This window comes from Solea senegalensis, linkage group LG11 (assembly GCF_019176455.1).
Source record: "Solea senegalensis isolate Sse05_10M linkage group LG11, IFAPA_SoseM_1, whole genome shotgun sequence".
Taxonomy (NCBI): Eukaryota; Metazoa; Chordata; class Actinopteri; order Pleuronectiformes; family Soleidae; genus Solea; species Solea senegalensis.
Genome location: NC_058031.1, coordinates 14,282,930 through 14,296,525, shown reverse-complemented (window position 1 = coordinate 14,296,525; position 13,596 = coordinate 14,282,930). Strand labels below are relative to the sequence as shown.

The following is a 13,596-nucleotide window of genomic DNA, read 5'->3' as shown; positions in this document are numbered from 1 at the left end:
AGAAAAAAAAAAAAGTGATGGGGTGGAGGTGCAAAGAAGAAAAATCTCTTTATGGGTGGCCTGAAGTGTGAGACTAATGACTTTGTCACTTTGGTTAAACCTAGTGGTGGCATGGCAGTGTGGGTAATTACTGTTCATCAGCAGGCCAGTAATTAGGCTACATGAGCAAAGTGAGGAAAGATGGGCTTTTCCCTGTGGGCTCTTGCTGTGTGTGTGTGTGTGTGTGTGTGTGTGTGTGTGTGTGTGTGTGTTCATGAGACGATAAGAGTGGACGAACATTTGAGCGCATACAGTAGTAAAGGCTGTGTGTGTGCGTGTGTGTGTTTGAAATTGTGTAAATGCTCTGTTTAGGTCTACTTCACACTGGGGTTGGGCTGTGTCTTCAAGACAGAGCTAATCGGGCAGTGAAAGATCACTTGCTGCAGGTGTTAAAACACTGTTTGACACAGGCTGAGGACGCACATGACAACAAATGACCCTTGACCCCCTAGGGTGCTGGGAGACAACTGCGGGTCACCACTTGAGCACCACATGCAACATAGTGTGTGGGTAAGCTAAATCCCTGAGGAATTCCCCATTGAGATCGGCTTTAAGTCGTAAATATTACGGAGAGAAAAGAAAACAGCTCAGTTACTAAACCTGTTCTGAGTCAAGGCAACATGAAAACCTTTGAAGGTACTGCACAATAACGCTTTATGACTACAGGCACACATGCCCGCACACACAGAAAAATGCAACAAGTCAAGTTAAAACTCCTTTTTGTTTGTTGACTGGGGTCATTCTGTGTGATATCAGAGCGAACGAAAAGCCAGAAACAGACAGCAGACACAACACAATCACACCAGACAGCATTCCATGTCAAATTCCTCAGATGTGAAGATATAGGGGGCCCACTTCATTTGGGGTGATCTGCTTGGTGCCTATGTTACGGGGACAGAAACCAGCGGCTTGCAAGACAAAAACATGCTGGATATGAGTGAATGCTAAATGGATCATAAGATAATACCTGCTCAAAACAATGCGCAGCTAGGTAGACTAATGGACGGAAATGGGCAGAATTCCTGGGGGTGAAATCTAATACCTACAGCGGTAGACAGGAAAAAGTCGAAGTAGCTAAATGAGCATGTGAGTGGTGAGAAAGAGAAATTACTGTACATTACAGCAAGAGGAAGGCGGAGGGAATGAATGCCTGCCTTGGGGCGATGGTTGGTTAACGATGCATATCATGGAAGCCCTTGTGAGGATTCACTTGGTTATTCTAATGATTACATTTACATTTAGCATCATGCGTAAACACAAAACTGAAACAAGCGCTGCGTACACACCTTGCATGATTAAACAGAGCCCATGAAGAACCACAAAAAAATACTTGTTAACTTCAAAGGAAGCTGAATGCTGACTAATTGTTCAAAGCTGAGGCAAAGATAAGGATGCTGATGTGCTTAATTAAGCATGGCACTATCTATCGCAGTGAGAAATGACTGCAGCTCACTGAGAGGGCCAAAGTGATGTTGACCTTGGTGACATATCTGCAATACAGTCTTTGCTCCTCACATGAAAGCCTCTTGTTCTCTGCTGCCTGAGCAATTTCATTCCATTGAAATCCACTTTGATGTCGCTGATGTAAAACCACTGGGAGAGGTTCCTTATGATATGCTTCTCTTGAGTGAAAAGAGATTATGATCCCCATTTTTAACCACAAAACACCATCAGATCCTGTATTTTTAGCCAATTTTGTGCCCTCGCTGCTGTTTCCTTCCTTCAACTCGAAAGGATGAAATGAAGCAAGGGAAGGCTTATTTTCATTAATTACACATGTAATATAATATTCACCAAAAGGCCAAAGACAGATTTATAAAGGTCAGCCATTTTGTGCTTCAACATGGCTGCCCATACAGTTTACTGCAATGTAAAGCTCTTTCCCCTGCTCTTCTCCTCTCTCTTTTGCACAACCTCGCTCTTCCACTTGAAATGCCACTTTATCCTCAGCTCAATGTTATCAGCTCTGCCATTATTCCAAATTTACTGCACAAATCATTTTCTCTGTCTCTGCTGTTGCCCTTCTCTTAATTTTCTCCATCCCTCTCTTTTCTCCCCCTTCCGTCTCTTTCCCCTCCCTTTCTCTTTCACTCTTTCCCACCTTGCTTCTGTTCCTTTCCTCTGTTCCCTTTCCCATCATACCCACCTCTCTCCATGTTACAACCTTATCCATTTCCTCCCAATCTCTCTCTCACCCCTTTCGTCAGTGGGCCTTGGCATCGCTTTCTCATCGGCAGTCTAATTGGGCATTCTGCCTGAGACAAGGGCCTCATTAAGCAGTAATTACACACATGTTGTTTTCGGCAAACATCTCTATTTGGATTGCTTTGCATGGTAATTGTTCAGCAGGGACCACTGCTCACGATGTTTCCCTCCGTGACACACGTGGTGCTGTGAGAGAAGAATAAAAACATGGAGAAGAAGGATGGAAGACACAAGGGGGGTGATGGGTCTGAATGGAGAAAAATAATTACAGGCTGTGATCGACAGAAAAATCGAGAAATAAAGAATGCATACATAAAATGAGAAGGACAGGGGGAAAAGAGAGACTAAAACGATGAATGCAATGCTGAGGTAGTAAATAGAGAAAGACAATGAATAAATGACAAAGGGATTCGCAGACCAATTCAGTGGGAAAAGAAAATGAGGTGGTGTGACAATTGAAAAGCCTTGGAGAGTGAGTATATAAAGAGGAAAAGTGTGAACGCAAAGACAGTGACGGAGAGATACAGACCTAGAGAGAGTCCCAGAACTAGGTCATGCCTCACAATCATCGACAAAGCAGAGCCTCTCAAAAATAATGAAGCCACAAGGTGGAAGTAATGCTAACTAGCATATCCCGGGGAAAACATGTAATATTTACACAGTGCTAATGGTGCGATACAATGCTCGCAGCTTTTCATCTTGGAGTGCACCGTTGAGACAGCTGATGGCAGGATTGCAAGCAAAATTACAGACTCAATTGAAGCTTGTTTTTGATTGATGGACAATTCATATAAGCTCCCCATAAAGCCTGCGAGGCAACATCTGTTTGTGAAGGGGGTGGGGTGGAGATAAACTGCTTGTTTGTCTGTGTAATGCCATAACTGTCCAGTCATTAGAGAGAAAAATGATCTGGCAATGATGAAAAAAATAATTATTTTGAGAGCTAAGAAACCAATGCTCTATACGTTATTTGACATGCCATCCTTTACTGCGCTGGAGAACGAGGAACATTCGCTTACAATTGCTTTGTAATTAATTTGCATTTACTTTAAAAACGGGTACATTTCCTTCTTTCCAAATAATGATCTTTTCATGTTCTTTATGTTTTTCTGCTGTGAACTTTGGCAAATGTGAGACATACAATTGTACAAAACTGTTAATACGAGGGGACAATATACTAACTAACTAACTAACTAACTAACTATATATTTTGCTTTGTTTTACTTCAGTTAGTTTATTTGTCAGCAATAGTTTCTTACCTGTAGAGAAACAGGCAATTATTTTTTGCTATATATTAGCAAAATAGCTATATTACCATATGAATTGTTGTCATCTCATAGAACACAGATATGAGATGACAATGACTTTCAATTACAAAAAAAAAGAGCAATTTTAATTCCATATAACGCAACTCAACCTTCAAAGAAAACCACTTCAACATCTGGAAAAGTCTAACAAAATAAAATACATAAGAGCATCACGTTACGGAACAACCACAACAAACTTTTAGAACTTGTCAATGTATAAAAGAGAATCTATAAGCAGAAAGTGTAATACTTGGGACTTTAAAAGCCTTTGCCAGTACACCAAGTCTCTAAAAATAATTCTCTCACCGAGCGGAATTAATAAGCCCAGAACAGTACACAGCCATTCTGTGAAGAAAAGGGTGTGGTGGTGGTGTTGGGGAGGGGGACTCATGCAATATGTATGCCTGTTTGAGCACCCTCCTTGCTCATCTATCCCCTCTTCTTTTTATTTCTCTTTTATATCTTTCTCTCCCTCATCCTCTGTTCAATTAAGCTGCAGCAACGACCTAACAAACCTGAACCCAAGACAACAATGTGCCTTCTAACTTGTCACTGCCAGTTCTGAACCAGATATGAGGATGAGACAGACAGACAGATAGAGACACAGATAGACAGACACGATGGGAATGAAACACAAAGAAGGTGAAAAGCGAAAGAAAGAAAGAAAAAAACGAAAGGAAGAAAGAAAGAAAGAAAGAAAGAAAGAAAGAAAGAAAGAAAAGCTTTAAATAGGTATCCATAGTTGTATGAGGGGAGGAGAGAAAAAGAGGGAGAGAAGACAGACTATAGTAGCAATTCTGGGTTTGCACCACACCCCAAGCAAACAATGAACATGGGCAAACAATGAACATGACACATGCACACACACACACAAAGCCCATAAAAAGCACAGCCTGTGGCCATGGCGACACATGCTCTGTTGTCGTTAGATAAGGGAAACAGGGCCTCTTCCTGGGTGTGAGAGTTTGATCCTACACACACACAAACACACACACACACACACACACACACACACACACACGCTATGCACTACATGTGCACACTCAGCTGCAGCAGCACCGGGGTCACATGCACCAATGCAAAGGATTGTTCCTATCCTCACCTTTATCAACTGCTTGGTTCATTTCCATATGCAAAAACCCAGGCTTTGTTTTGTTTGGACACACTGTGCTCCAGTCAGTGGACCACATAGATGGCATGATCAGACGTCAACATGACACACAGAGCACCTTCCTGTATCTCTGTGTGGGATTTTGATGGCATTCTGGAAGGAATCTGTTGGCCTTGTGCCATCCTTGAGAGTATTTAGATAGATGTCTTAGAAACTTATTCCTTCCGTCTTCCTTCCAGGGCCATTAGAAAAATGTAGTGCGGTGACAATCTGAATTACCTCTCCAGCTGATGATTTTAAAGGACATTGTTCTACTGCCAGTGATGGAGGTATCCATCAGCTCACATCTAATCATCATCAGCTACATTTGTTGTGATCCAGTCACAACAAATGCACTCTGCCGAGAAACAAAGGCATTTGCAAAACAATATACTATAACTTTCTTCAAGAACAGCTCAAGAAAATGTTTCACATATGACATGATGCAGGTTCCAACTGCTTCAGGCTGCACCTATAGCCTGTGATGTGTAAAATGAAAATGGCAGACTGAAGTTCTCAGTCATCCACTTTCTGTTGCACTGGAACAACGGCAAAAACAGAACCAACAGTCAACACTTGTTGTGAGAGAAGGGAGGAGAGATTGAGGAGGAAGGGTGTTTTCTCTTTTACTTATTTTTTTGTTTATTCTACTCTTATTTACAGTCAATACAAAACCCACAGATGCACAGTGAAACTGAAGCTTACAATAGGCTACATTTGTGGCTGCAATTAGCTGTAACACAACACAAGAGAAATCCCATAACATGGCATTGGTAACCAGCACATAGCTGCCAAGTCTGTGGTAGTTAAATACCAAGAAAAAGTGTGGCAAACTAATTCTCCGTGTCTGTCCTGTTTTCAGAACAGAACTGCACACAGTAAAACATAGTGACTGATGTTGAAAGTATTAAGTCAGGTATTTGTCTCGGCAAAACAGAGACATAAATAGGACTAAATATGGGATGAATATTAGATTTAACATTCCATGTGTGGCCAGAAACATAACAGGTGCGGCTTTAAGCTTGCCTGCCTTTTGGAGTTGAGACACAGATGCACTGTCACTCAAGAGTGGTACAATAAGTCAACGCACAGTTCAGTTGTACAGTGCGCCATCAGTATAATCTGTCTGTCAGTGCAGTATCTAGAGCAGTGTGCAAAAGAGGTCAAAGCCACGCAGTGTGCCACGTGTGAGTACACGTGCAAAGGTGTAAGAGAAAAAAAATAGTGTATGTCAGACCAAAGTGCCACCCACATGGCCTCCCTCATCCTGCCATGGTGGCTTTCAACGGCCTGTCTGCTAACCATTGCTGGGAAACACCTTCTTAGCATCAAACACAGTAGCCTCACATGCAATAAGGAGCTAGTCCCAGCAGGTGCAGTAGTGCTATACTTAACAGCACGGGCGATTCACATAGGAAAGTAGTTATCCCACTGTTCTATCTGACACATAGACTCTGGGGTGAGAATGAGTGTGCGTGTGCTCGCAGCGTGTGTCCATACATCATGTGCATGTTCCTTTGTGAGTCTATGTCAGTGAGGTTTCTTTGGTAGTAGCAGCGGATGAGAGCATAAGCCACTTTCAACTGACTGGGGTAAACGGCAATGAGAGAAGATAAAGGGCAGAGTGAATGTCACATTACCCCAGACCTTTGCCTCTGCTCACCGCAGCATCAGATAACTGCAGCAGGGGAAAAAAAAAAAGTCTGGTTTCCTCTAGCATATAATTGGTTATCTTATTGCAATCTACTGCTCTCTTGCATCTGCACAGAATAAAGCATGGAAGAGTGAAGAGAGGAAAAAAGACTGAAGTTTGACTGTTCTGGCAGCTACCAAAATAAACCATTATGTGCACACATCACTATATTTACATGGGTGTGTTCTGTAGTGAGAGAAACAACTAAAGGTTTATGTACAACGTCTGTTTGTTTGGGTTTCACAAACATGGCATGGATTTCAATAGGATGTACAGTTATGGAAAGTGGGAATGAGGTATTATAATTATTAAACTACTGATGCTGATAATCAGGTCATGGTGTGTTTACTTCCAAACAGCAAATACTTACAGTAGTATATTAACAAATATGAACACAGGGTTTTATAGTTTACTTAACAGGGGAGTGTACAACATTGATATTGTTATAATAATAACAATATCTCACCATGTAATAGATGATATCATGCAAGAGATCATGAGTGCAATATTAACAAAATATATGATATTTAAAGGAAGCAGCCTTGCGACAGCTTAGTATGATATGGATGTTGCCAGTAGAGAATGTGTTAGATTTTGAGCATGTGTTTCTTCTCTGTGAGAGAATAGTTCTACAGTAATTTATTTATGACACGGTTCAAGATTAATTCTATATATGTCAAAAGGTGCTTTAAGACTCAGACTTAATTTGTTTCTATAATTGCCCACACAGTGTGACCAGATGGTAACAGCTTCTAGGCGTACTTCGCACTTTAACATGTTTTCACATATTCATTGCTACTACTAAGAAAGTCTTGAAATCAACTGTAATTTCCAGTAAGTGCGTTTGGTTTCGACTCCAAATAAATGCACTATGAGAGGTGGAATATATCCTATAAAATAATGTGTCATTGTGTGTGAGAACTAAGGACAGTATGTGGATGTGTTTTTTCATGAGTTCCAAGTAAATACTCTCTTTTTACATGACAAGCAGTTTAGCTTAGTTTGGGGGGCCTTGAAACGTATACTGGGCCATGGTCAGCTCCTTGAGGTGCACCATTCCAAATCAATAGGCTAAAATGAATGGAGGAGGTTTAAGAAATTAGGGGCTCGGCTACTGTATCTCACCACAGCAATGGGCAGTCTTTTCCTAGCTGGATTGATTCCTGGAGTGGAGGCAGTGTGGAGCCTAACCACTCGTTCACCCACACTGTACCGGGCCTGTGGTTAGAGAGAGAGACACAGAAGAGACAGAGAAGACAAAAGTAGGGAAGGAAACGAGATGGCGGGGCTTTAGTTTGCGAGGTACAAGCAGGGCATTTGTATAGGAACATGTCAATGCCCCCCAACGTGAACCTTTCCCTCCTTTCCCCTCAACCGACAACACTGCTCTTCTCCTCATCCACAGCACACGCATTCAGGGGGAGGAGTAGTGACATGAGACTTACACAGTGACTCTACGCAGCGCCGTGCAAGGGGAAGAATGGAGGTTAATGAGCTGACATCCCCTCCACCCTGAACACGCCTCCTCCCCATGCCCACCTCCCTTCTCTCTTACACACACTGACAAGCATATACACAAACCCCCTACAAGACAGTGGGGCTCAGTGTTGGCACCGAGCCAAGGATCTGAAGACTAAAGAGTATCATGCAGCAGCGAGTGGATTTCTTCTCCTTGTATAGTGCTGCAATTATAGGGTAACAAATAACAACAAATAACTTTTATTATATATATGATTTGCAGATATCAGCGAATGTAACCAAGAGTGCGTTACATGATAAAGTTTGATAAAATATAAAATCATTTGAGTGTTGGAACTTTTAACCTGCAACAACTCGAAACATCGTCTGGGAATAAGGACCGCGAATGAGTGTATGAAATGTGATTTAATGTTTTGCACTAAACAGACCTTTTCAAAAAGGCCAACGGAATCACAAACAGACATGCAAAAGAGACCCAATAGTTATGCGAAGCCAAACCGCAACTGTCAGCGTCATATCAAACACTATATAAATATACACACAACTGTTGACTTGTTAAGCACAAACAGCTCTTGTGCCCAGACCACAGACCACGGGCTACACAAATAATGCTATTGTAGTGCATGCAGCACTGTGAATAACCTTCCAGTGCTCACCAATTTCTTGGTTGTCACAGGGTGATGTGAGGGTGTTAAACATGTTAAATTAAACCTCTATGGCCTTAAGAGTTGCATCACCGGAAAACCGACATGTTAAGGTGAGAAATTCTCACAGATAAGAGCTCGTCGGAGCTAAATCATGCACAGGTGTCAGTGAAAGCACAGACAGAGCAAAGACGATAGGTGTCCAGTGTTTCTGCAGGTATAAAAACTCACTGAATACACGTTAATGTAAACAAAGAACATTTGCATGAGCTTATCAGGGGTAAAATAAACATTGGTAGGTGCACTCAACTCGGGACATGAGGCAGATGTACCTTATTTGTTTGACAATGTGAGATACCAAGAGTTTTATCTATGTACTTCCACTGAGCACTTTATTAGAAACACCACATATTGTAAAGCCTCCATGTGCTCTTAAAAACTGCCTCTTTTTTGGTATAAGTTGGACTTATTCAATTAAACATCTGCTATATATCACCATGAATCCATCACCATTTTGCAGATTTTGTAAGATGCAGATTTACGCTGACATGAATCCCATGTACGGCCATATCTCAAAGGTTTGCTGCTAGTTTCAGATCTGGTGATTGGGGGAGTTGACTAAATTTCATTGAACTCATGTTAGTGAAACCATATTTGAGGTGACTTCTGCTTTGTGACAAGACAGTGGCATTCAATGACAATTGATTGGTGCTGAGAATCTCTAAATGTGCCAACGCTCACTTCTGCTCACCACAGCTGTAACAAGTGGTTACCCGAGTAACAGCAGACTTTCTGTCGACTTGAATCAATCAACCATTATCCTCTGACCTCTCTCTATAAGGTGTTTTCCTCCAAAGAACTAATGCTATTTTTTTTTGCACCAATAAGTAAGTTTTGTAGCTGTTATTCCAGGCCAAACAATTACACACACACACACACACACACACTACACAGGCTATGCTAATGTAACTTCATTACAAACGCAAATAAAGAGTGTAAAAATGTAAAACCCATGGAGGAAAATAACAACCATTACAAAAGGCAGAAATACAATTGATAATGGTGCAGAAAAAAACACTTTTGCAGAATCTAAAAAACAGTGGATGATGGATTGTTATTCATTAGCGTTCACTGTGAGTCTTTTGGGTGAGTAATTTATGGGCAGGCGTGTACATTTTTAATATTCTTAAAGTGAAAAGCCCCAAGAACACAAACTCCATAAAATAATAACAGACATTTCACCTTAGCACTATCTGAGCCTCTCAATTATTTACCACTAATGAATTGCCTCGGGAAATATTCTTCCTAAGTACAATATGAACATCCCAGAGAGGCTGAATCTGCTCGCTCAAATACTTAGCTACATTTACTCAATTATACTCACTGTCCCTGATATGGAAGAGACAAGAGAGATGCACATATTGCCTTCACTTTGTTCCACACGCTCAGACTGGTGCTTCCTAAGAATTTGGTGACTGATTAATAAAATTTCACTGAATAAGCAGTAATGTTTTGTCAGTTGTTGTGTCAGTGTGCAGTGGGAGGTTACAGTAAGAGGATGCATGCTGTTATAGTAGCACACTGTCTTGTTAACATAACAGTGTTGCAGGTCAGTTGCCATGAATCCACCAGACTTTGCACTGTGCAGCCAAACATGCCACCTGAAACACCTTGTCACCACATCACTGATAAGCCTTAAGGAAGCCTGAGGCTCATCCATTCCCCAAGACAGGTTAGCAACAGGTTAAAAAAAGATATAAAAATAGGCAGAAAGATGACAATATTATAGTCATGTTAACACAATATCAATGTGGAAGTAAGAAGCTATTATCCTCCATCTTTACTCCCAAGACAAAAAGAGAGAAAGAGAGTGCAATGCCACAGTCGCCTATAAATACTTCAAACACTCAGCTAAATGCAGGGAACTGTAGAAAAACCTTCAGTATACAAACCCATCACCTAAGTGAATGTAAATACATTATGCGATCTCTTCACTTCCTCTTAAAGTGTTCATACGCCTCTTCTGATAAACTCCTTTTCGCCGTAGTCAACCAACTCAACTTCCTCTCTTCCAAAAACAAACAAACCAGATAATGCAAATTCCTCATTTCATATGAAACTTCATTTATTTAATCACATAGAAGATCACTCAGGAATCAGGAATTACACGCTGTCATGTACTTTTCAGACAGCTACTAAAATAAACCTATGCTTCATATGCAGGAATTAGGTACATTTTTAAAATAGGTGCCCCCAATGGTAGTATAAATAACAGCAATCTTGGGTGTGTTGTGATCAAGTAGCTTTGATAAGGTTTCCACCAGTAGTTCGCTTAGTGGTTAGGCGCTGTACTTTGGTGTGACCAACTCCCTCATTAGACAGAAACCATTTTTTAATGTCATTGTCTGTAACGTACTGCCTAGCCCTGTCTTTTTTTTAACCCTAACCTCACTAACACTGCCCATTTGAGTTGAAAAATACCGGTGCCCTAAAAACATATGGGTCGCATACAGGGGTTAACTAAAACTACCCATAATTACGTTTCAGTTGGAGGGACTTGTTGTTTCAGATATTGCAAAGGTAGACTGATATAAGAAAAGAGGTTTAAAATGTGTATGTGAGTAGTTGGATGACATTTTTACTTTGACTTCACTGGTAAGCTATACAGAATAATGAGCTACCAGCACAAAGTATAAGAGCAATTCAAGCACTTTAACCCTGCCACTCCACTCTGCTTCTTCTTCAGCGGTATACGTTGGTGTGCTCAAGCATGTACGCGTGTTTGTAAATGCGCATATTTTATATCTGCAGTCCACTCCAAGCAACAGAATGAGCTTTCAGCTTTATTCATAGGCTCGACATTGTTATTAGGACTCAGTCAGAAAATTTCACAAGAATGATCCGTCCACAGAGGAGTCAAGGCCTTCCATCGTATCTGATGTAATCATCAGTCTTGGGCAGTAACTACACTAAAAAGAAAGTCAAATGCAAAAGGATCTTGTTCCTAGACAGCTGGTAGTTTAAAAATCTTATCAGGTAATAAAACGCGAGGAGGGGGGGGGGAGAGAGTTGGAAAGAAAACATATACAAATTGTATTTCAACTGCTTTAGGAATTAAGGCTCAAGGCTTAAAAAACCTGCATTAAAATAATCCCCCATTTGCATGTTTTATCTCACAAAGGAAGCTCCCATAGACACACATACACACCAACCCCCATCCTCCCTCCCTCATTTCTTCTCCTTCTTCCCCTCCCCCATTCTGGGTGAACACACACCCCCACACACACATGTCACATATATACACACAGTCATCATTAAACACACACATATACACACAAACACACACATTGAGATCAACCTGCTGCCATCTGCTCCACGCGCTCTGTACAATCCTCGTAGAATACATTATTCACTAGAATACATCACATCACATTCCCTCAATGTCATAGCCTTGTGCTGGAGAAGAGTGAGAAAGAGGATGGAGGCTCGCACAGAGCAAAACAGCTATTGTACTCTGACGAGAGAGAAACGAGAGAGACAGATGGAGAGAGAGGGGAGATGTGGCATGTTAAATTGTACAGCGGTGGAGTAAATTAAAGAGAGTTTGATTTGGCTTTTAGGTGAAACGAGGCTGTCAGCAAAAGTTGCTCCACTTGCAGCCACCAGGCTAGATTAAAAGTCCTGACAAATAGGTATTGTATGAAAGTGAAGTGACTGAGAGAGAGAGAGCAGACTTGGCAGGACATGCACAGTACATAACTTTACATACAGAGCAACATTTATTCATAAAGGGCTTTTCTTCTTTTTTCTTTATCTTCTCAGTGTTATCAAGAATTTAAGGATGAGGCTTCCATACGTTCAATATTTTAATTCGTTTTAAAAAACCTATCAATTTATTCTACTTTAATGTACAATCATTGTTGTTTCAAAAATAAATAAATGTGTCAATTAAACCTGCTCAGCACCAAACGGCAGACAGCCAAAATTAGCAGCTGGTGACAATGTGGAGCAGCGAAAGAGATGTTTATTTTTCTCCAGAAGTATTTGGAATGTAAGACAGACTAAGTACAAACCAACACTGAAGTTTCCTTCACCCGCTGATGTTTGCTGGTGAGGATTTACAGCAGCACTAACATGGTGTGGCTTGCTTTTTTTTTAACAGCTTTTTGGGTAATGAAGGTCTATAGCAGAGAGGCATGATCAGTCATGTCAGGCTTTGTCTACAGAGGTGAGAGCTGTTACTCCGATCATTATATTGTCAGTTTTTGTATGTCCCTATTTTCCTTGTTGACAAAAGGGACAATAAAAACAACCCCATCGTTATTCCCCCAGTCTTATCATTTGTTAATACTATATGGCGATCCTTTTTTCTGTTTTAATGTTGTGGTCATTTAGTGTACATATTATTTCGTTTACTCTCCATCATAAATTAAAAAATAAAATATAGATCACTTCTTGGATTGTTTACATGTTTAACTCTGCTCCTGGCATTTGTTGTGAGCGGATGTGTGCATGTGTGTGTCAGTTTGAGTGTGTGTCTCGTGTCACCATTGTGTGGTCACAGAGCAGAGGGAGTGAACAGCTGGCAGGCCCACACTTGACTACATATTGACCTGCTTTGCATTCACCTGTTATTCAGGCGAACCTAATGTTTCTACTGCTGCAGCTGAGTTGCAATTAACTTCAATGTGAGTGCAAGGCAAGCAAGTCTTAAGCAATTTGTCAAAGTAGTTTCTTTTCTTTCTTTTTTTTTCAAACTTTGCTAAATGTCATTCCAACTAATCCTGTGAAATTGATGGTTTTCTTTTTTTTTCTTTTCTCTTTTACCCCAATTTTCACACTTTGTAGAAAAGTGAAGAAAGTTTTGCAGCAAATGACATCTAACCTGAGACTCACATTTACTGTACCTGCAAATACATTCACACACGGCTACAAAAGTGTAGTGCACGTTATCTCCTGACTGCAGGTAATTAGCCTTTGAAAATGTCACCTTCCTGTCTAAACACATATTTGAATGGGAGCAAGCATTGGTGCGTCATGCACTTCCCTTCTCTCCTCTGCGCTCCTCCTCTTCACCTC

The 13,596-nt window shown here is 40.9% G+C and overlaps 1 protein-coding gene across 5 annotated transcripts in view; it reads right to left on the bottom strand.

Annotated features, from left to right (window-relative positions):
- Positions 1–13,596, bottom strand: part of LOC122777182 (TOX high mobility group box family member 2-like) — an 86,634-nt gene that overhangs the window by 36,701 nt on the left and 36,337 nt on the right. For 3 of the 5 annotated variants that reach the window (XM_044038234.1, XM_044038231.1, XM_044038233.1), the window contains exon 2: positions 7,520–7,612. The exons of the other annotated variants lie outside the window; for them this stretch is intronic. Coding sequence is in view for 1 of the 3 variants with exons in the window: in XM_044038231.1 (XP_043894166.1) it covers positions 7,520–7,612 (93 nt within the window). In the remaining 2 variants the exon portion in view is untranslated. The remainder of the gene's footprint in view (positions 1–7,519; positions 7,613–13,596) is intronic. 5 annotated transcript variants of the gene reach the window in all.